Below are 20,980 nucleotides of genomic sequence, written 5' to 3'. Positions count from 1 at the left end.
CCGTGAGCGTCCGCTGCCCGCCTCCTGTGCCCGGACCAGCCCCCTGAAGGGGCCACCTGGGCGGCTCGCTGTCCCCTCTTCCTGGCCCCCCATCGCGTGTTCTCTGGGTCCTGCACTGTGGGGCTCCCGGCCTCCCCGACGTGAGGCTTTGACATCCTCGCCTGCCCCTCTCCTCCCCTATATCTCTACCTCGCCTCTCCCCTCCGTGGAATGACGTGACCCACCTCCAGTTGTCCTGGAGTTTGAAGGAGCTAAGTGCTCAGGCCAGTCCCCAGCTCGGACGGACTTCCCTATGTGTCTCAGAAGGACAGACCCAGACTCTTAGCTCAGCTATGAGGGAGTCCCAGCCCTGTCGCTCTGGCACGGGGAGGCCCGGCACCTTCTTGGGTTCAGCTGCAGGAAGGGAGCTGCGTCCGGGAGTCGTGGTGACCCCCCCACTCGCAGGAGGGAACCTTCTAAAACAGTTTGCAGGTGCCCGAAACCCTGGCAGTGGGGCTCAGGGGTGTCATTTTATTCCAGAAGCGTCAGCAGTGGGTGGAGGTACAGTGGAAGCCAGCGATTCCCACTTGTCCGAGTCCTCCCCGCTGAGATGGCAGCGGAGAGCGGAGGAGGCCCCTCGGGACAGCTCCATGGCCGGCTCGGCGGGGGCCTGGGGGCTCAGGCTCCCAGAGGCTTCTGGCAGGTGCCTGAGAGCTGTCGTCAGTCTGCCTGCCCGGTGGGCGTGAGCACACCTGCCGGGTCTGAAGCAGAAAGGGACCATGAACTTTGGGTTTGGGGTTTTTTTGTTTGTTTTTTAATTGTTTGGGGGGTAGTCAGGTTTATTTATTAGTGGAGGTGCTGGGGATTGAGCCCAGGACCTGGTGCGTGTAAGCACGTGCTCCACCACTGCTCTGTCCATCCTCCCCACCACCATGAGCTTTCAAACAGCAGAACCCAGATCCAGAAAGTTCTGGTCAGACGGGGTGATGGGCTCAGTGTAGCAGGTGAAAGGAGCACATGAGGGGAAGAAGGAGGCTGCGCTCCATACGACCCAGGGGCAGAACCGGAACCAGAACCAGGAGGACTTTCCGAGATGGAATCAGCTTTAAAAAACAAGAAAAGGCCTAGCTGCCTCTGGGGACTGAGCTGTCCATCCCAGGAGATGTTCAGGTGCGGCGGACCCGGGAGGCACCCTGTAAGCAGGACTGAGATGTCTTCATTTCATCCCAGCGGTTGTTAAGTGCAGAGCGTGAGGCCAGGGCCGGGGCCCAAGTAAAGGCTGGCCCTGGCCCTCCCGCCGCCCCCGTCCCATCCGGGCGCAGAGCAGAGCAGGCAGCGCTCGGCCGGCCGTGGGCCCGGGGTAGCTGCGGGTCTGCGAGGGGCCCTGGGCCAGGCGCTGATGGCCACCGGAGGAAGCGGTCCGGCCGGCACGAGGCGAGGCCGTGGTGCAGCTGTCGTTCTTTACAGTCTCTGTCTTGCACAGAAACATGCTGATGAATTTGAACAGGAAACGATACACCTGGGCTTTGCTCCGGGGTAACCTGAGGGCAGAGGAACATGGGTGGGAGGTGTCAGTGCCTGAGGAGCTGGCCTTGGGGCCTTGAGGTCCCTGTGCCGCTTTCTCTGGTTTGGCGCACAGTTGAAGTTCCTCACAGTAAAGAGTTAGGAGGAGAGTGAGGAGTTGGGCAGACGGTGGACAGGACACTCTCAGGTGCAGGGATACAGTCCCCACGAGGGCAGCCAGGCCACAGAGAGCGCACGCGTGTCCCACTTGGTGACCGGAGTGCAGGCAGGACACGGGCTTCGTCCTGAGAGCCTGGGGGCTGCTGACCAGACTGACATTTCAGAGCGAGGGTGTGGGCTATGGCGCGCAGGAGGCTCAAAGAGAGAAGGGAGACAGGGCTGGGGGCCAGTCAGGAAGGTGGGTGGAGGCGGGTGGCCAGGGAGCAGGAGGAGCAAAGACTGCCGTCCCCGAGTCCAGGTCCACAGTGGAGACAGAGGAGGCAGAGGGCTGAGCTCCGCTCCTGTTTCTCTATTCAGCCTGGGCCTGGCCGCAGAGTCTTTGGGACCCGCTGCAGAACAGACACGTGGGGCCCCTTGTTCAAACACTTCTAAGCCCTTCAAGAGCGGACAGCAGAGCCTGACACCGAGCGCCGGCCCCCCTGCGCGTGGGGCCCCGAGCAGAGTCCAGTGCTGCCCAGGCCGGCGCGGCCCTGGGAAGAGGACAGCATGTCCCTCCTGCCACCCCTGGGACCTAGTGGGACCCGGCGCTGCTGGGGACAGACAGCTTCCATGTCAGGCTCTCCTCAGGGCCTCCACGCTGGCCGGGCCATGTCTGCATGGGGGTCTGGGGCACGGGAGAGGGCAGAGCGCCACCCAGACTTGTTTGTGTCTACAGAGCGCTTCCCCAGTTTCTCCAAAAATGGGGTTTGCCGCACACTTCCCAGGATGAGTCACCCGACCCGGCGGCCAACACTTAGGTCTGCAGGGGGCACTGGGGCCAAGTCTCCGTCCACCCTGAGCCCTCCTGCCCTGGACAAGGCTTCCCCACGGCCTCCCAGCTGCCCGTGTCGGCCTGGCCAGTGCGGGCCCAGGGCAGCCGTGACCGGCGCCGGGTGACAGCAGACAGGCCCCCTCCCGTCTCAGTACTGCGCCTGCTGCCTGGTCTCCTTCCCCTGGGTGACATTTGACATCCCTTCACAAGAAGGCCTTGCCTTCAGACTCCACGCAGTCCAGTGGCCGAGTCTGGTGACACATTTGGTGCAGGGGCCCAACCACCAAGTCTGCACTTTATCGACTTTTCTGGAAGACGCTTCCCCCGCTTCACTCACGGGGCAAAGCAGGTACGGAGGTGGCCTGGCCTCGCGCTGGACTGCAGTGGTGTCCTGGTCCCGGGCTCACTTAGCTCTGCCCTGCCTTGTCCACCCCTCCGCCCCCAGAGCCTGGGATGTGAGGCGCACATTTCTGTCCACACCGGAGTCGGAGGCTGTGCGGAGACCCTCCGGCCCCTCTGCTGGGCCCTGACGTTCACGAAGTGCTGGCTTTGCGGTCGAGATACCTGATCCGACTGAGGCAGGGGCTGGGCTCCAGGGCAGGTCCCTGCACAGCACAGCTGGGCTGTGCGACCGGGAGTCACCACCCCCTCCTCAGTCCCTGTCCAGCCCTTGTCGCTGCCACTGGCCTGAGGGGTCTTGGTGTGTTCGTTTTGTTTCCCTTTTTGTTGCTATGAAACTGAAGTTTTAAAAGACAGTTTTTTTGGGGGGGGAGGGTACAGCACAGTGGTAGAGTGCGTGCCTGGCATGCATGCGGTCCTGGATTTAATCCCCAGTACCTATCAAAAACGAACCTAATTACCCCCCCCAAAAAAAAACAATTAAAAAAAGATACTTTTTTAAATGAAATAACTTTTGTTTTTTTTCTGATTATAAAAATAATCCGGACATTATATATCTGGGGGAAGAAATAAAATCCAGATGAATTAAAGATCTAAGCTAAGCGTTCTCAAGGCTAAAACTTAGGGTCAGAGTTTACCGGGACAGGAGAGGACGAGCTAAGTAGTCAGACCATCAGTGCAGAAGCCCAGAGTCTGGTTCCCGCAAGAACCAGGAGTAGCCAGCAGGCGGGGAGTGGGGGCTTGTGTGAAGGACTTCAAGGGAGGAGGGGGCAGGGGGTCCTGGCTTGGCCAAGCGGGGGTGGCCCTGGGGAGCCGCCTGGAGGTTTCCGGGACGGGAGTGAGTTGGCAGATCTGCACTCCAGGAGGATCCCGATGGCTGCGGTGGGAGGCTGTCATGCGGAGTTCAGGCCTCTTAGAGGCGGTTGCAGTGACCAGGGAGAGGTGTGAGCGCTTGGACCAAGGGAGCATCAGAGACGCTGGGAGAAGAGTGTTGAGGATGTAGGTCATCTGCGTGTAGGAGACATGGGAATAAAACTTTCTTTTATGAAACAGGTTGATTTCACAGCCGCCCCCCAATCCCTTGGGCTGGAGGAGGAGTGAGGGCAGAGGGATCCACATGCCCCACCACGGGCTACTCCCACCCTTGCTCATCAGGGCTTCTGATTTGAGCCACTGGCCTGGGGGCCCACCTGCCCCGAGGAGGGCGGGGTTGCCCAGTCCTCTTCAGGAGCCCTGGCCCCCAATGCTGCCCTGACCTGCTGGCCTCCACAGTCTCGGGGTGAAGGGCCGGGGCTGGCTCAGGCCGCAGCGTAGCGTGGACTCTGCCCTTCCGCCATATGTGCTGGCAGAGCACCCGTTCCCGCCACGTCGGCCTCAGGGTTGGTTTACTCGGCACTCAGTTATCTGTGCACAGCTCCATGTGCTCAGACCCTCCCCGTCCTCATCCTTCCAGCTTCTGGCTTCACCTGTGAGCTGTCCACTCTTTCCTTCATCTGCCCAGCACTGACCACTTGCAAGGCCCTAAGCTGTCCTCTGGGGACCCAGTGGATCAGGGAATCACTTTGTGCCCGCAGCCCCATGGGGGAGAGGGATCAGGGCCGAGTGGCGGGGGCACCGGTGGGGAGGGGTGCAGGGGGGCGTCGGAGGTGACTTTCCAGAGCAGACCATGCCTGAAGGTCACGGGGACCCTGAGTGACAGGTAGGGGGAGCTGCTTAGGGGAGGCTGGGGATCGGGGCCTGCTCTGCCCGCTCTGCCCCTCACCCACTTCCTGGCCCTGACGGTCCTTCAGGATCAGCTGGAGCATCTGTGCCTTTGGACGGTGCTCCCTCCCTTTCCGAGGGGCTCTGCTCCAGCTCACCTCCGCCGGCAAACCCGCCGGGTTCTTGCTCCTGTCCAGCCAGTCCCTGCTCCTCATGCGCTGGGGTCGCCCTACCCTTTGGGTTAATTTTTCCAAGCCGGGCTGACTTCTAAGCCTCCCTCTATTTCACTTTTGACCCCAAACTTAAACACACAGGCCCTTTGAATTTCGGAGTCTCGTTGCCAAGCAAGGTAGGAAAACTGCGGTGGGGAAAGGAAAGCCTTGCAGGGCTGCGCAGAGGCTGGGTGACAGATCCGCTCCTGCTCAGGTGCAGCTCGGACGTGGCGTGGCTTCTGACCTTGGGTTCCTTTCCTCGAGGCTGTTCCCCCCCAACCTGCCTTAGCAGAAGCCCCGGGGCCCCTCCCCGAGCCTGGACGTGAAATCCAAGGAGCCGGTCGCCACCTCCCTGCCTGGCTTGGGGAGAGTCACGCCCTGCCTCTCTCTACATCCCCAGGGCTGAGCCTGGGGCCTGGGGCCGAGCCGTGCCTCCGTGCGTGTCCCAAGGAGCAGATGCCCAAGTGGCAAACATCAGATGTGCACCGTGCGCTTTGCCAGGAGCTCCTGGCTTAGCTGTGCTAAAGGGAAGGGCAGTGAAGAGGGGGTGTCAGAGCCCGGGAGCTCTGAGCCTGCCTGTCAGCCCCCCACTTCCGTCCACCGCACTGTGTGCAGGGCAGACAGGGTGTTAGCACGGACCCCCAGGAGCCGCTCGAGGTCGCTGTCCTCGAGGTGTGAGTCCTCAGTGCTTTACCTCTGAAATGCTGTGATGACGCGAGTCATTAAGGGCAGATACAGGCTCAGAGGGACAGGGAAAGGCCGCCCACAAGACACAAGGGAAGGTCATCGCGTGTGAGGCCTCCCTCGGCCCCAAGCCTCCTCCTGCTGAGCCTAGAGCCCAGCGCGCTCTGCCCACTGGGACAGACGGACAGGCAGAGCACTGAGGAGTCGCTGGACAGACGGCCTGTGTCAAACCCTCAGTGCCCAGTAAGCCCTGGATGGGTGGAGCTGTTACTAACACCTCATCTCTGTGCTGGGCGACAAGGGGCTCTGGACAGGTGTCCCCGCGGAGGCAGTAAGGTGGGAAGTAGAGAAAGGTTCAGACCCTGGAGCCCGAGCCCCCGCATCCTCAGGAGCAGCTTCGAGGCTTAGGGCTTCAGCTCCTTCTGGTCTAAGTGGGGACAGTGGGGCTGGGGACGTGGGCACTGACCGTGAAGTGCTCACCTGGCTAGCAGCTGCTGGCTGGACAAGTGGGGGGGTCTGAGGCTCCCTGGTTGGGGGTGTGGGGGAGGAGGCAGACGGTGCCCTTTACAGACATGCCTGAAGCCGCAAAGCGACCCCCGTTTTGCACCTTCTCTGTTTCCTCACTGGCACGAGGGACGGTGGGTCTGTCTTGCTGCCATCCTGGACCTGCATCCCCAGACCCGGGCTGGCCTGTCCCCACCCCGCAGCGGTGCACAGGCTGGGGTAAGCAGGCGGCGAGGACACGGCAGGCGGCGAGGACGCTGCAGGCACGGCCCTTCAGCGCCTTGACCTTGACCCCTCCGCTCAGAGCTCACCGTGCGGACGTCCTGGGTGCCAGGCAGGCTGGAGGCTCTCTTTGGGGGGATGAGGGGCACAGCCTGCAGCCCAGCTCGTGGTGGTTGTGGGTGGACTCGAGGCTGCGAGCGGGGAGGGGCCCCCCTTGCCTGCCGTTCCCGTGCAGACCAGCGAGGGTGGACCACATGGCCGTCGACGACTGGCAGTGAGCACGAGTGGGCCGCGGAGGGGCTCCCACGGAATGGGAACCAACCCCGACCCGATCTGGGGAGTTGCGTCTCCAGCCCACGTCTCTCCCAGGGACTGACGAGACACCAGTCACAGGCAGGAGCCGAGTGTACGCACCAGCCCTGAACACCTAAAGAAGTATGTTTCCAGAGGTGTTACCTGTGGGGGTCGGGTCAGAGCCCCCCCCCCGCCTTCCCCACGGCCTTCCCCTCTCCAAGCCAGCCTCTAAGTTGCAGCTTCCCCACCACCCCCTTACAGCTCCGAGGGACTCCCCGGACTTGTCCTGCAAGGGCCACGGGGGAGAGTCTGCTCCCCACCCCGGGGGCCCGGAAAGAGGGAAGCTGGCTCAGGGCGATCTGGGGAGGGTCAGGGCGGGGGTTACCAGAAAGGGAGCTGCAGGCCGGGCTGGGCGGCAGTGACCCCTGGGCCAGCTGTCAGCTGGAGTGGGAACTTCTGGGAGGGGACGTCCCTCTGTCTGCACACTCTGCCGCTTGCTCTCCGATGTCAGCCTCGTCCCACACCCTCCACACAGGCAGGACAGTGTCCCAGGGCACTGTGCAGTCTTGCCTCCTGAGGAGTGAGATGGGGGGGCGGGCTGGGTAGGGGGCCCCGGGGGGTTTCCGGGGGGCTGGCCTAGAGGACAGCTCTGTCCCCCCAGCCCCACCTAGGACTCAACACTCACAGGTGTCTGGTGCCAGCCGTCACTGTTGGCGGGTGACGCCTGTCCCCACCGCACTCCACCCCTGCCAGGTCCCCACAGGACTGGGGCGGGGCTAGGGGAGACTTCCCAAAGTGACCCAGTCCCTCCCCAGCTTCCAGCCCTCCCGCAGCCCCAGGGCTGGGATGTGGTCAGTTTTCACAGAAGAAACTAGATGCAGTTCCACCGACTGCTGGGTGCGGGCGGGACTTCACCCCCTGAGCAAGGCTGGGCGGCTAAGCGCAGGGCAGGCCGGAGCTGGGGGGGCGGGGGCAGGCTCTCCTGCCTGTCCTCATGGCTCGAACATGTTTCATGAGGGAGGGACGCTGAATTGTGGCCGCTTAGCTCTTCAGGCCCTTCTGGGCATCAGGACCTTTGAGTCCCCTGCTACTTACAACCCAGCGAGGCTCTCCGAGGGCTCGGTTCCATTTTGCATATGAGACAACAGGTCCAGAGAGGGTAAGTGACTCGCCCAAGGTCACACAGCTGGTCAGGGCACAGCCAGGATTGGCACGCAGTCAGCTGCCTGCAGAGCCAGTGAATTCCCCTGCTACTCACGGCAGGACTTTACCAGAACAGTTGGGTTCCTGACAGCCCTGGAGAGAACCTGTGGCCTTCTCGGGGGGAGACCTGTTGCTACAGATCTGGAGCTCTGTCTAATGAGCTGGCCCGAGCCTCAGCAGGGACTCCTGCCCGCAGACCACCGAGGGACACAGGCACTGCCAGCCTTCTCAGGACGGCCAGCCCAGGAACACAACTTTCCCAAAAGGCAGTGGAACATCCTGAAGCTTCTTGTCAGGAGAATCTACTAGAATCTTGCTTCCTGGCAGGGGACAATGAGAGTTGCCCTCCATGCAGCAGGAGCCTGCGGAAGTGAGCTCCCCGTCCCTCCCCAGGGCCGCCCTATAAGGGAGCCTCTCTCCTGGGCTGTGGTGGCTCCTCCCTGCCCGCCCTTGTAGACAGATGGGCCTGGCAGCTGCAGCACCCGACATCAGGAGGTCACCAGGGGGCTGGAGGAGGGCACCAGGGCCCCAGCCCTCGGCCACCAGCTCCACAGGAAAAGCAGGCGGTGTGAGCTGGGCTCGGAGACATGGAGGGGCTTGGGGGCCACTGGTGCAGGACCGGGTGGAGGGGGGTGGGAGTGTGAGCGCAGGAGCAGCCCCCCCCCCCACCGGCCAAGCCTTCCTGGTAACTGTAACCTTGATCCAGGAGCAAGCAGAAGCCGCCCAGGGCCAGGGCGAGCATGCCGTCTCCCGGTGAGCTTCACTCACCCTGCAGCTCTGTGCCCCCAGGGACTTCGGCGAAGGCCTAGGGACAGGGCGCTGACACAGTGTCTGAGCCCCAGCCTGGAGCCTGGGCTGGGCCTTCTGGACACTCCAGACAGAGGGCCATCAGGGGCCCCCCGGCAGCCCCAGGTCGGCGCCACCTCACTCTGACTCTGGGGGAAGCCCAGGTGCCAGGTGCCCGCCCTCACCGGGCACCCTCTCCTTCCTTGGCTCCACCCCCTCCAGGCAAGCCGGGGCTCCTGTCCCCCACCTCCTGTTAGAGACATTTCCCCAGGCTCCACCGCCCTCTGGGGGTGCTGCAGACCACCCCCCTTACAATTGCCTCAGGCTGGGATTCCTCTGCCTCAGGTGACAGGAAGGGCAGAGGGGCGCTCAGCGTGAGCTCAGCATGAACTCCTGGGGCCGAGAGGGCGGGGTTGAGTGCCGCAAACGGTTGGGGGGGCTCCCGTTTGTTAGGGACCTCCTGATAGACGACTCTTTCCCTCTCCTGCTTTGGGAATGGAAGTGGTGGAACGTTCTCTGCTCTGCCCAGTCAGACGAGACTCACAGAGGGGTAGCAGCAGCCGCCCAGGGTCAGGGAAAGAGGCTACCTTCTGCCACCAGAGCTTACCAGACACGTCACCTGGATCCTGACCAAGCGACAGGCACGGGGCAACATCACGCGGCCACGAGGCCTGGAGGGGTCAGGGTCAGGGCCCTGCATCACCGGTCCTGAGAGGTTTCCCGGCGTCATCCTTTCCAGGCCTCCACCTCCACTGCCCTGTGGCTTCTCCCACAGGAGAGAAGTACTGTCACTGAGGGCTCATCCAGGGGCCACAGCCCTTCTCCAGGGAGGCGCTTTGTTACCCGAAAGCCCTCCCAGCTGAGGCAGAGGCTGGGAGCAGGCAGAAGGTAACCTCGGGGGTCATGGGGACGCACCGCCTGTCTCAGAGGTAGATGGCGGCCTGGCCTCCCTCGCGGGCCCGGAGGGGGCAGCTCTGCTGAGCACCCTGCAGTCCGCCCCATGGAGACCCGGGCTCGGGAGGACGCAGGCCTCCTTCTCCTTTTAAGGCAACGTCTGAGTCTCAGGCTGCGGGAGCAGCCCCAGCCCCGCTCATTCCTGACTGTTTGGAGGAAATGATGATTAATCACCCCCCGCCTGTTTTCCATTAGATTCTTTTTAAAGGGTGCCCTGAGCAGACACGGGGAGACCCAAGCCCACTAGGACCCTGTGCGGGGGAGCACGTGGCGGGAGACTGCTGGTGCAGATGGGGAGGGACAGAGTCTGGGGCGCCAGGGCAGGGAGAGGGCAGACTCGGAGAGCAGTCCTGAAGGGAGGGGACGGAAGCCTGGGTCTGGAAGGGTTTGGGTGGGAGGGGAGGCTGGGGTACAGGTGCTTTGCAGGGACACCCAGGGACCAAGGGTGCAGGCAGGTGTAGAGGGGGTGCGTTTGCCCCCAGTGGGGAAGGTCGGGGGACGGCACGTCGACCTGGGGCTGCTAGTGGACAGGCCAGAGCCTCAGTTTTTCCCAAAGGTGGGGTGTTCTCTCGGGGGCTCCAGTTCCCTCTAGTGAGGCCTGTGGGCTCTGCGGAGGCAGCTGGGCTGAGTCTGGGGGGCGATCCGTGGGGCACAGTGTGTGCAGGTCTGGGGAGGTGGGGTCTGACCTCTGTCCGGAGCGTGGGCTGGACTCTCCCTCCCCGGCTCCTCAAGTGGGTGGACTCTATGATGAAACCAGAATCCCTGAACCTGGAGGGGTGGGCGGGGCAGAGGGCCCCCTGGTGGTCATGAGTGTCCTCAAAGGGCTGACCCAAGGGCCCCTCACGGGCCTTCTGTTCGCCAGAGCCACACTCTGTTTCAAAGCCAGGCTCCATCATCACCCCTGGTGCCCCAGCCCCATGAGTCCCCTGGCGCGGCAGCCCAGGCCCGCGGGTGGGGAGGGCGGGGGTGCACGCCAAGGCCCTGTCTCACCGGGCCCTGTGCCCCTTGGCGGCCCCCTGTGATTCTGCCAGAGGCGCCAAGAACTGCTGCTGCTAAACAAACGGTCCCCAGGGGCCAGTCTGTGGTCCAGGTTCACACCGTTTCCTGGGCCCGCCCAGCACCACACTCCCTCTGGGACATGGGGTGGTAGAGCATTGCTTCTCTCCCCGCACCCCGGAAACCTCTGACAGTCAGGCCATGGTGCCTTCCTGTTAGAGCTTCAGAAGGTCATGCGGTGTCCCTGGGTGCCGGCTGCCCTGGGGTCTGGCATTGTCGGACAGAGGACAGTGCATCTAACATCTCCTCTTAGGCAGTTCAGCTACTCCCTCGGCCCCACGACAGGGATAGGAAGTGTGCTCGCAGGATAAGGAGCAGACTCTACATGGTTTTGTGGAGGTGCAGGGTGGCCACTGGCCCCTCCCACGCCCCCAGCCACCTGATCATTGGGCCCAGTCAGGCAGGGCCCCAAGGTCAGCTGACTGGCTGGGTCCCGGGCTCCTCACAGACAGGGCAGTAGCAAAGCATTTACTGAAAAAATAAGGAAAGTGTTGCAGATTTCCCAAAAAGCCACATGTATCTGATGCTGAAAGTCCATCCTTTATTTAGGGCCCCCTTATTTCAATGAGATGAGGATGGTACTGAATTTATAAATAACCTTAACTGTTAAAATGAAATGTCAGTAGTCCTCGGTGGGTCCCTCTGACCTCTTTGCCCCTGGGGCCAGGGTACGGCCCTGGTGCTCCTGCCTGGAGCGCAGGATACGAGGGGCCCAGGAGCCCAGAGAGGACAACTGGTGTCTCAGTGAATACTGTAAAAAATAAAATTTAACACAAAAAACCCCACAATGAACGAAAACACAAAATTTGAAACAAAGACAGACCCAGCGTTGGTGAGCTTTCCTTCGCCTCCGGCTCCAGCGAGGCTCAGCCGGCAGCCCCTTCCCCGTCACCCCACGGAGGAGGGCAGCTCTGGATCTGGCTCCTGGGAAGGAACGGCTGCAGCCCCCCAGCGTTCACTTGGGCGTCTCGCGGCCCTCAGGTCCTGGGAGTGTGCCGTCAGCGCGGTCCGCACAGCTCACACCTGAGTCCCGGCCGTGTCCTCTCGGAGACTGTCCAGAGGCTTTGGGCGGTTATAGACGCGCCCCCATGCCGTCCCCACCCCCATCCCTCTCCCTCCAAAGCCAGCCCTTCATGTTTGTTTTTCTTTTCTGAATTCTTAGGAGGGCAAGCAAGTGGAGACCAAGACAGATGCCAAGAACGGAGAGCAAAGGGGCAGGGGTGCCAGCAGAAAGCCCCTGGGCCCCAGGCAGGACTCGGACCAGGGGAGGGAGCCACAGAGCGGTGGTTTGAAGAAAAGCTTCTCAAGAGACAAGGAAGAAGCTGAGGGCAAAGGTGCAGAGAGGCCCAAGGAGGAGAAAGTCATCAGGGGCCTGGAGAAGGGCCGGGTCAGGGCCGCGGTGGACAAGAAGGAGGCCGGGAAGGGGGGGCGGGCAGACGAGGAGACTGCGGCCCCCAGGAGGGACGAGGACAGGCAGGGGGCTGAAAGGAGTGCAGGGGGGAGCAGAGACAGGGGGCGGAAGGGGGCGGACAGGAAGGAGGCGAGCGAGAGAGAGGAGGCTGCAAAGGTGAAGGGGCCCAGCCAGGGCGTGGGTGCCCGGACGGAGGCCGAGAAGGTGGAGAGAGGGGGTGGCAGCGTGCTCGCGGGGAAGGGGGCCGAGAGAGCCAGGAGAGACGAGGCCCCCAGCCCAAAGGCCCCCGGAGAAGAGGGCAAGACGCCTGCACCAGAGAGGCCGGCCCCCGGGGCCCCCGCCAAGGCCGAGGAGGAGGCAGCCCCCAGCATCTTCGACGAGCCCCTGGAGAGGGTGAAGAGGAACGACCCAGAGGTGACAGAGGTCAACGTGAACAACTCGGACTGCATCACCACGGAGATCCTGGTGCGCTTCGCTGAGGCGCTGGAGTTCAACACCGTGGTCAAGACCTTCGCCCTAGCCAACACGCGGGCGGACGACCACGTGGCCTTCGCCATCGCCATCATGCTCAAGGCCAACAAGACCATCACCAGCCTGAACCTGGACTCCAACCACATCACCGGCAAGGGCATCCTGGCCATCTTCCGGGCCCTGCTCCAGAACAGCTCGCTGACCGAGCTGCGCTTCCACAACCAGCGCCACATCTGCGGCGGCAAGACGGAGATGGAGATGGCCAGGCTGCTCAAGGACAACACCACCCTGCTCAAGCTGGGCTACCACTTCGAGCTGGCTGGGCCCCGCATGACCGTCACCAACCTGCTCAGCCGCAACATGGACCGGCAGCGGCAGAAACGGCAGCAGCAGCGGAGGGCGCAGGAGGCCGGCGGGGAGAAGGCGCTGCTGGAAGTGCCTAAGGCCGGGGCCCCCGCCAAGGGCTCTCCCAGGCCCTCCCCGCAGCCGTCCCCCAAGGCCGCCCCCAAGAACTTGCCCGGGAAAGGGGGCGGCCCGGCCGCGCCCCCGCCGCCCCCGCCCCCCCTGGCCCCACCCCTCATCATGGAGAACCTGAGGAACTCGCTGTCCCCGGCTACCCAGCGGAAGATGGGCGACAGAGCCCTTCCCGCCCAGGAGAAGAACTCCCGGGACCAGCTGCTGGCCGCCATCCGCTCCAGCAACCTCAAGCAGCTCAAGAAGTTAAGTAGCTGTGGGCGGGGCTGGCCCCAGGCCGGCCACCCCTGCAGCTCCCCAGGGGAGACTGTCCCTCCTCCTGGAGGAGCTTCCTTTAGCCCCTCACCCCTGCAGCCTCAGGCCCTTCCTCTGAGTCCTCCCTCCCCTTCCCAGAACAAACATGGTCTGTTTGCCTGATTCTCAGAACCAGCCAAGTCCTCAGGTCAGTCTACCCCGAAGGTCTGTGGGAGATTCAGCCTCAGGAGACCCTGCTTGTTGAGGCTCCCTGGGGGCAGATCCCCAGTCCCCGCCGGTCCCGACACCAGAGATAAAGCACCCTCTGACTGTGACTCCAGGGTCATTTGCTGTCATCCAGTTTTTACAGAAAAGGGAGAATGCAGGCTCTGCCCAAACCCCACGTCTCTGTTCTGCAGACGCACGCACTCTGAGTGTCTGGTCTCCGGAAGGAAGGGAGGTGAGGGATTCCAGGGCCCGCATCCGGGACCCCCTCCTCTAAACCGCCTCTGCTTTGATCTTGCAGGTGGAGGTGCCCAAGCTGCTGCAGTAGGACCACCACGGGCTGCCAACGCCACGCTGCCCAGACCCCGCCCACCCGCCTGGCTGACCTGCTCTGCACGCCCCTGCTCTGCCAGGGGGCAGCTGGAGGCCGGGCCAGCTCCGGGAAGGACGCCTTCTCTCTCCTCACTTTCCTTTTCTTGTCTCTGAGGCTCTCTAAAAATACCGTTTATAGCCGGAGCTGAGCTTTCAGGACAAGAAGAGTCCTTTCAGACCGAGAAGATGGCACACCTGGGGCCCATGTGGCTGGCCAGCTGCCAAAGGCCTATGATCCAGGAAAGATGTCCCACAGGGACCACAGGACCCGCCCGGCCCCACTGCCCACCCAGGGTCAGGATTCAGGCCTCTGAGGAGCCCTTGGGGCAAAGCTGCTCGGCCAGTCCTCTCTGTGCCAGGCAAGGGCAGAAGGCTGGGGGTCCAAGGGCGCAAGGCGGGAGGGGCTGAGGATACCCCCAGACCCCTCCCAGCTAACGAGAGGACATGACACAGGTAGTGGGCCTGGATGGACATGCCCGGTGGGGAGCGGGCTCCAGACGGGAGGAGGGGACAGACTGCAGCTGGACCTGAAGGTTTGATGCCAAAGCAGACACTTCCTCACACACACCTGCTGTTGTATGAATAGCTGTGTCTCTGTTTTTCCATAAGATTTTGATAATATATACAAGCCTTTAGCTGTGACGGCTGGGCTCACCTTGTGCTGTCCGGAGGGTCCCCTGCCACGCCACCCCAGTGGGCCGGGACACAAGCTCCCGTCCACAGAAAGCATGGCGGTGGGGACTCAGGAGGGGGCTCCCCTGCCCTGGCTGTCCAGGCCCAGGAGAGCTGGCCTCAGCCAGGGTCCACTTCAGACCAGCCGGGCTGCCTGGGGTCACTGGGCAGAGGTGCTGTCGGTGGGTGGTAGCGGAGTGGAGCTGGGGTGGCTGTATTAGGCATGTTTGGGGGACGCTCAGTCCCTGACTCTTCCTAACTTCAGGATTGGGGCCAGCTCCTCGCCGCAGTCCCAGGCCTGGGAAGGCAAAGAACTGACGTGACCACTCGGGGGAGGCCCTGTCGTCCCTGCTGCCCGATCTCCCCTTCTGCCCCCACGCCCTCCATGGCAGGGACATCAGAGGCAACTTTCTGGTCCCACTGGCTCCGAGGTGGTGCACCCCTGTGGCTCTGGGTCTCGTGTGCGGGCGGGCACTGCAGGTTCCCGTTTCAGGGTGCCAGTCTGGCCGAAAACAGGGCAGGCTAGTGTCCCAGGGCCCACCCTGCCCCCTGCCTCCACCCACGTCCCCAGGAACCTAACCAAGGCCGCCCGAGGGGGCGCACTGCTGCCCACTGCCTCACACGCTGTCCGCCCAGCGGAGCGCAGCGTGCGTGTCTGCGGGGCTGGCGGCGCCGGCGCGGAGCCTGCCGCTCTGTGAGCTGGTGCCGGTACCGACGTCACCTCCGCGTCGCAGACAAAGCTGGGCCCAGACAGGGTGACGCACAGGTCCGTGACCACACAGCTCAGCCTGGAGACCGAGCTCCGCCCCAGAAGGCTTCTGGCGCCGGAGCCCCTCGCGGCTCCGGCACGCGCCCAGGGAGCCCAGGCCACCCGGACCACCAGGGTCCGGATCTTAACGCTCCAGCTGGCCCTGTCGCTGTAGGGCACGGCAACTTAAATCAAGGTTTGGCCGACTGAAAAGCACCTGCGGCTGTCGGCTCGCAGCCGGGGCATCGCCCCCGCGCCCCGCCCCGCCCTCCTCAACTCCTTCCCCGCCCCTCCCGCTCCGCGGGCGCTGCCGGCCGGTGACGTCATCCGCTCCGAGCTGGGGGGCGGGGCGCAGCGCCACCTGGCGGACACCTCGGCCCGGGGCCTCCCGCCGCCCCGCGCGCCGCGTCCCGAGCCCTGAGGGTGGGCTGCCGCCTGGGGTCGGGCGGCCTGGGGAGCGTCCCGGAGGCGTGGGCGCTCAGGGTTCAGGTGAACTGCGGGGAGGGCTCGCTGCCCACCTGCCCTTCGGCCTGGGCCCCCCACTAAGCACCCGGCTGCCCGTCGGAGGCCAGGGTGAAGGAGCAGGAGGGAAGAAATGACGGTGGAAGAGCGCAAACGGTGCAGATGACCTGACAGCTGATGGATTCGGCCTCAAACCCAGGTCTCCCACCGGCCTGGACCAGGAGGCTCCCCAGGGGCTCTCTAGCCGCCGTAAACCCCCCACCCCGTCCAGGGGTCACTCTGAGTCTCCCGCCCTGGTGAGGGGGCTCCAGGGCTGGCTCCGCGTCCCACTTACTGTCACAGGAGGCCCAGGCTGCAGATCGGGACCGTGGCCACTCAGGTGGCTTCTCTGAGACGCAGAAGCTCCAAACGCCGGTCAGACCATCCATCCGGGAGAGCCACATGCCGGCCTCCCTCGCTCCTCAGGTCTCAGGACCTGAACCCGCAGGTGTGGGCTTTGCCACCTGTGTCGGGGGGGCAGGCTGCTGGCCTGGGGTAGGGGTCCCCCCTCCACCACCATGCCCTGTGCTCTACGTGCCCTATCTGACCACGCACCGTTCCATCTCTTGGCTGCCTCCTGCAGGCCTCTAACCGGCTTTACCCCATGCCACCCTCATGTAGGTTTCCCCAGCTGCCTTCAATTTTACCCCCGCCGGCCGCCTCCCCCAGCGCTCCGGTTCCTGCTAACCTTTCCTTCGGAGCCCCACGGAATCGCCTGGTACCTCCGCCCTCCCTCCTTGCTGTTCCCTCTGAACGCAGCCTCCCCACCACTGGAGGAGGCCCTGCTGCCCCCAGAATGCAGGCCCGTGATTTTGTGTGCACTGCTCCCCTTCTCCGAGACCCCCTCCGGGTCCTCACTCCAGCCTGGCAGGACCCCACTCACACCACTGCAGACCCAGTCCTTGAAGGCCACCGCTCCTCCCCCCACACCACCTTGTCGGGAGACAGCGGCTTCAGGCGTGCTAGTGGGGAACAGCTGCGCCTTGTGCCCCGGTGAAGAGCAGGTGAGCTGGGGTCGCCGGAGACACATGGGTGTTGCCCTCTTAAAAACTCGGGGACTGAGGGGCCTCCTCCCTGCTCCCGGTACATGAAAGCTCTACTCTGTCACCATCTCCCCCTTTTTCTTAAAATTCTCTATTTTCAGTGCTTTGCAGAGTTAGTTGGTTGGAAATGTTGGAAGGGGGAGTCCACCCTTGGTGGGGCAGCGGTGCCACCCATCCCAGGCTGCCCGGCAGTCTGTAACTGGCCCCAGGCTGTTGATTTGAGGATAATGAATTCTGGCTGCTGTGGCCTCGCATCCACTGACACATTTCTTAGAGAAGCTCAAAAACCTTATCCTGCCAACCTCCTCTGCCTCCCAGCTTCAGGGGAGATGGGGGTGGGGAACACTGCAGACCTGGAGCTGACCCGGTGACTCTCTCTCCTGACCTGTGAGGGCAGAACCAGCAGACTGGATGCCAGGACCCTCATGGCCCCCTCCCACCTCTCAGCTCTGTCCCCTGCAGCAGGTCTGGGTCAGGTCCGGGGCAGAAGTCTGACCCTGGCCCCTTGACAGTTGGCCCAGGAGCGCCCCTTCCAGGTTGTGTGACAAGGGCCTCCAGGGGCCCTGGCGAGCACAGTGGCCGCACAGACAAGGCTGCACGGCCCAGAGGCCTGAGGAGACCCAGAGGGAAGGCAGGTTGCAGTGGGCGGGAGCACCTGCGGGCGGAGGGAAGGGGGCCGAGCAGAGGGCCTTGGGAGCAGGGACACGGCCTGCAAGGTGGCTTTCCAAGCTGACCTGGCACTTTCCTCACTTGAATCCAAAACTATAAAACTTCCTGTCACCAGACAGGGCCGAGGGCACAAGGCCTGTTCCTCAGGGAGCAAGGCTGGGGAAGGGGGTGGGGCAGGCACCTGCCTGGCCCGGTTTGGGCCCCGTCTGGGCCGGAGGCCTCCGGTCTGGGGCTCCCTCTATGGCCCAAGGCAGCTGACAGCACCCTTCCCGGCCCCTTGGGCGGACCAGTCTCTCTCAGCTGCTTGTCAGGAAGACCAGGCCTCACCGTTTAGAGCCGGTGGGGGACTCGTCGGTCAGATGGGCATGGGGCCCAAGTGTGAGTCCAAGTGTAGCGGACGGGGAACGTGCCTTCGGGCAGCTCGAGGGCCCATGTGAGGACTCTGGAAGGCAAACGAGCACCCTCTTCTGGGAAGCAGCATGACCCACCTCCCCAGCTCTGGGAACTGAGAAGCCCTCAACCTGGGTGCTTCTGCCTGTGCCCCCAGCCTGGAACCTGCCTTCCCTTGCTTAGGGGACATGGACCTGACAACAGTGAGGGCCCAGCTGAAGACAGTGTACGGAAGGGGTGGACAAGCCAATGATGCGACCGACAGGCGTTCTGTCTTTAGAGCTTTAATCCAGCCACACAGAGCCCTGCCAGCGGGGCAGCCAGGAGAGCTTCTGCCGCAGCTGACGGAGCCCCGCCCAGCCCCGCCCAGCCCGCAGAGGGCAGACGGGAGGGCCCAGCATTCCTGGCTGGGGTCGTGGGGGCGAGCAGAAGGACTGTGAGAAGGCAGAGCTGTGGCCCAGGCTTTCCTGTCTTCCCCTGTGAAACCGCCCATGCACCCAAGCCCTCCCCAGCCTCCCCTCATTCATGGCCAAGTTCCAGCTCAGCTCCTATTCCTCCTCCCTGGGGCCCTGTTCCCAGAAGGTCTCAGGGCTTGGCCAGGAGAGGCCCCCGACCACCCCCAGGGCCGGATGGAGGTACAGGAGGGAGGCATCCCTGAGGGGCGGCAGAGACACAGCTGGCTTCTCAGGCTCCCGGGTAGGAGGTCTGGGGTGGCATGTACGGGGGAGGGGCTGCAAGCCAAGGAGACAGGACGACAGTCAGGGTGGCACAGGAAGTGCAAAGGACCCCCCTACCCCAGGGCATGCAGCATCCATGGAGCAGAGCCGGCCTGGAGGTCTGGGAGAGGCAGTGTGGTGGGGGGACAGGAGCAGAGGGCTCACTTACCTGCAGGGTTATAGACAGGGGGCCCCGCCGGGTAGAGTGGATACTGGGGTGCAGGACCACTAGGTGGGTACATGAAGCCAGGCTGTGGGGGTGCAGGGCCAGCTTTAGGGTCCTGGGGGTACGGGTACACTGGCTGCACTGGGATGCCTGTCATTGGAATCTCCTGGCCTAGTTGGGGGAGAAAGACAGGCACTTAGAGCTCTGCCTCCCTAGGAAGCGCCCCCTCCCTCCCAGAGCCCAAGGTAGGGAGGGTCCAGGCTGGCCACACTGCCTCTCTCCAGACCTTGCTCCGCAGGGTCCAGCAGGGACCCTGCAGGTGGCCCCGGCGGGTCAGTCTGGGTTTAGCACTTTGCTCCCCTGAGCCAGAGAGCACAGCCTGGGGAATGTCCTACCTGGGCAAGGAGATGCCAGCTCCAGGGCTGGAATCTTGCAGCCAACCCCAAGGGGATCCTCCCCAGCCCTTCCCTCCCACACGGTGTCACCGTTCCCACGCCCACCAGCTTTGGGCATGTGTGCGGTCCCACCAACTCAGGCACACGGAGCAGCGCCTTCCTGATAAAGGCTGTTACTGCAGACCCTACCCCATGCACTTCCTGGGAGCCATGTGCATGTGCACCATGGCCAGCAGGACACGGGCACGTAGGTGCACACAGTCCAAGGTTCATGCTCCCGTCTCTGGGGTTACATGCTGGCATGCATCCTTGAAACCAGTGCCCATCATGGGGCTCAGCCCAGCCTGTCTCAGGCTCACCACACCCAGCCCCACACAGGTACCTTCAAATGGGCTCTGCAGCTGCTGGCGCCGGCGGTACAGGTAGCAGCAGGAACAGAGGAAGCAACAGATGGTGGTGGCAACCACGGCCACGAAGAGGATGACGGCTGAGGCAATGCCGGCTATGGTCTTGGGACTTAGAGAAAGAACAGGTTCCCTCACCTTCTGACCTCAAGGAGGGAGGCCTCAGTATGGTGACCTGAGAGCTGTGCTTGGACTCCTGGCCGGCAGGGGGCCACAGCGAGCTGAGACTTGGGGTTCCTGGTAGGGTTCTGCCGGACCTTGGAGATCTTAGAGAACCTCCACTTCCCGGAATGCTGGGCAGCCTGCTGGCCAGAGCGGCATGCCGGGATCCGAAGTATGTGCCTGGCTTGTACAGCTGAACTGGTCAGACTCCCAGCACGTTAGCCCTGACAGGCCCGTGGGAAGTGACCCAGAGCTGTTTTTTGGCTCCCACTTCAGTCAGTCTCCCTGTACCTGCCCATGCCAGTGGTCCTCTTCAAAAAGAAGTTTGAAAACCACTAATTGTGGCACACTTCAGTTTCATGAAGGGGAAACATGGACCCACTGGGGATGTGCCTTCCCCAAGATCGCACAGCTAGAGAGGAGTGCACCCGGGAATCAGACCCAGTCTGATGCAGCTACACTGCACCTGGGTGCCGACCCGACACCCTCCCTCCGCAAGGCGGGGCCGACGGGAGGGCCCGGCCCAGCCGGCAGATGACTGCATGGCAGTAACTAACGTGCCCTCCGGGAAGTCCCCAGACCCACACTAAAGCCTCTCGCTTTGTCCCCAAGCTGGAGTCCTGGGTTTGGGCTAAGAATGTGGAGTGGACAGGGACAGCAGGAGACCTGGGCAGGCCCCTTGGGAGGGGCCAGAGCCCACCTGAAGGCCAGGCAGTGCTTCTGCTGCCTCTCCGTGATGAGTAAGGTCAGGTCCCTGCAGCAGTACCGCTGGTAGCAGGTCCCGCAGCAGAAGGTGAAGAACTCGCAGTTAAAGCCCGGATGCCAAGAGCCATTGCGGTCCAGGTACCACAGGCAGTCCTCGCTGGCCAGCGCTGCGGGCAGAGGAGAGGGTGCCCAGGGGCCACGGCGCCCGCGCCTCTGGCCGCCCAGCCCCACTCCCACTCCCCGGCGGCCCACCCTGGGCCCTGAGCTAGGAGGCCTCTGCTGGAGCCCCGCCCAGCCCCCCGGGCCTCCCCTTTCACGGACCCGCAGCTCCGGGCGCCGGCTCCCCCAGGGTCTCCGGGGGCCCCGCGTCGAGGCCGGGCCCTCCCCCTCGGCCGGCGCCCCCGCCCTTACCCAGGGGCGCCCCCAGCACCAGGAGGGCGATCGCGGCGAGCGGCGCGGCCCCGCGGAGCCTGGTGGGCGGCATGGCGGGGCGCTGGGAGCGGCCGCGGGGCGCGCAGGAAGACGCGGCCGCCCAGCTCCGCGGGGCCAGCGCGCCCGCCCGGCTCCTCTCCGCCTCCGCGGGGCGGGGCTCGGCCGGTCTGCGGTGACCCTGCCCCCGCGCGCCGCCCGCCCGCCCGCCCGCCCAGGTCCTCCCGCGGCCCCGCCACCGCCCGCGGCCCCGCGCGGGCTCCTCCCGTCCCAGCCGCCGGCACAGTGGCCGCGGGGCGCAGTGG

General features: G+C 63.9%; 2 protein-coding genes and 1 long non-coding RNA gene across 5 annotated transcripts in view; 1 reads left to right on the top strand and 2 right to left on the bottom strand.

The window, feature by feature from the left end:
• Positions 1 to 14,317, top strand: part of LMOD1 (leiomodin 1) — a 32,183-nt gene extending 17,866 nt beyond the window's left edge. For all 3 annotated transcript variants that reach the window (XM_064477329.1, XM_064477328.1, XM_064477330.1), the window contains 2 exons: positions 11,651 to 13,089; positions 13,605 to 14,317. In XM_064477329.1, the coding sequence (XP_064333399.1) occupies positions 11,651 to 13,089; positions 13,605 to 13,824 (1,659 nt within the window). In that variant the 3' untranslated portion in view covers positions 13,825 to 14,317. The remainder of the gene's footprint in view (positions 1 to 11,650; positions 13,090 to 13,604) is intronic.
• LOC116148620 (uncharacterized) lies at positions 6,274 to 7,790 on the bottom strand. Its single transcript, XR_004132098.2, has 3 exons — positions 7,585 to 7,790; positions 6,875 to 7,062; positions 6,274 to 6,622 (listed from the first exon to the last, which is right to left on the bottom strand). It is a non-coding gene; the product is annotated as an uncharacterized LOC116148620 (long non-coding RNA).
• Positions 14,318 to 17,966: 3,649 nt separating the features above from the next.
• SHISA4 (shisa family member 4) lies at positions 17,967 to 20,773 on the bottom strand. The gene is made up of 5 exons (XM_031438302.2): positions 20,658 to 20,773; positions 20,242 to 20,413; positions 19,358 to 19,491; positions 18,584 to 18,751; positions 17,967 to 18,429 (listed from the first exon to the last, which is right to left on the bottom strand). The coding sequence occupies exons 1-5, from the start codon at positions 20,728 to 20,730 to the stop codon at positions 18,383 to 18,385; spliced, it is 594 nt and encodes a 197-aa protein (XP_031294162.2). The 5' UTR covers positions 20,731 to 20,773; the 3' UTR covers positions 17,967 to 18,382.
• Positions 20,774 to 20,980: the final 207 nt, after the last annotated feature.

The sequence above is a fragment of the Camelus dromedarius genome, chromosome 21 (genome assembly GCF_036321535.1).
Source record: "Camelus dromedarius isolate mCamDro1 chromosome 21, mCamDro1.pat, whole genome shotgun sequence".
NCBI classification, from domain to species: Eukaryota; Metazoa; Chordata; class Mammalia; order Artiodactyla; family Camelidae; genus Camelus; species Camelus dromedarius.
The sequence above is the reverse complement of the archived record's forward strand: the minus strand, read 5'-3'. Positions and strand labels throughout refer to the sequence as shown.

Bases quoted from the DNA above. Each gene is read 5' to 3' on its own strand.
- SHISA4 (XM_031438302.2), bottom strand. From the start codon at position 20,730: ATGCCGCCCACCAGGCTCCGCGGGGCCGCGCCGCTCGCCGCGATCGCC. The intron at 20,414-20,657 runs GTAAGGGCGGGG...CTCTGCCCGCAG, and splicing joins GGTGCTGGGGGCGCCCCTGG to CGCTGGCCAGCGAGGACTGC. The intron at 19,492-20,241 runs GTGGGCTCTGGC...TCTTTCTCTAAG, and splicing joins AAGCACTGCCTGGCCTTCAG to TCCCAAGACCATAGCCGGCA.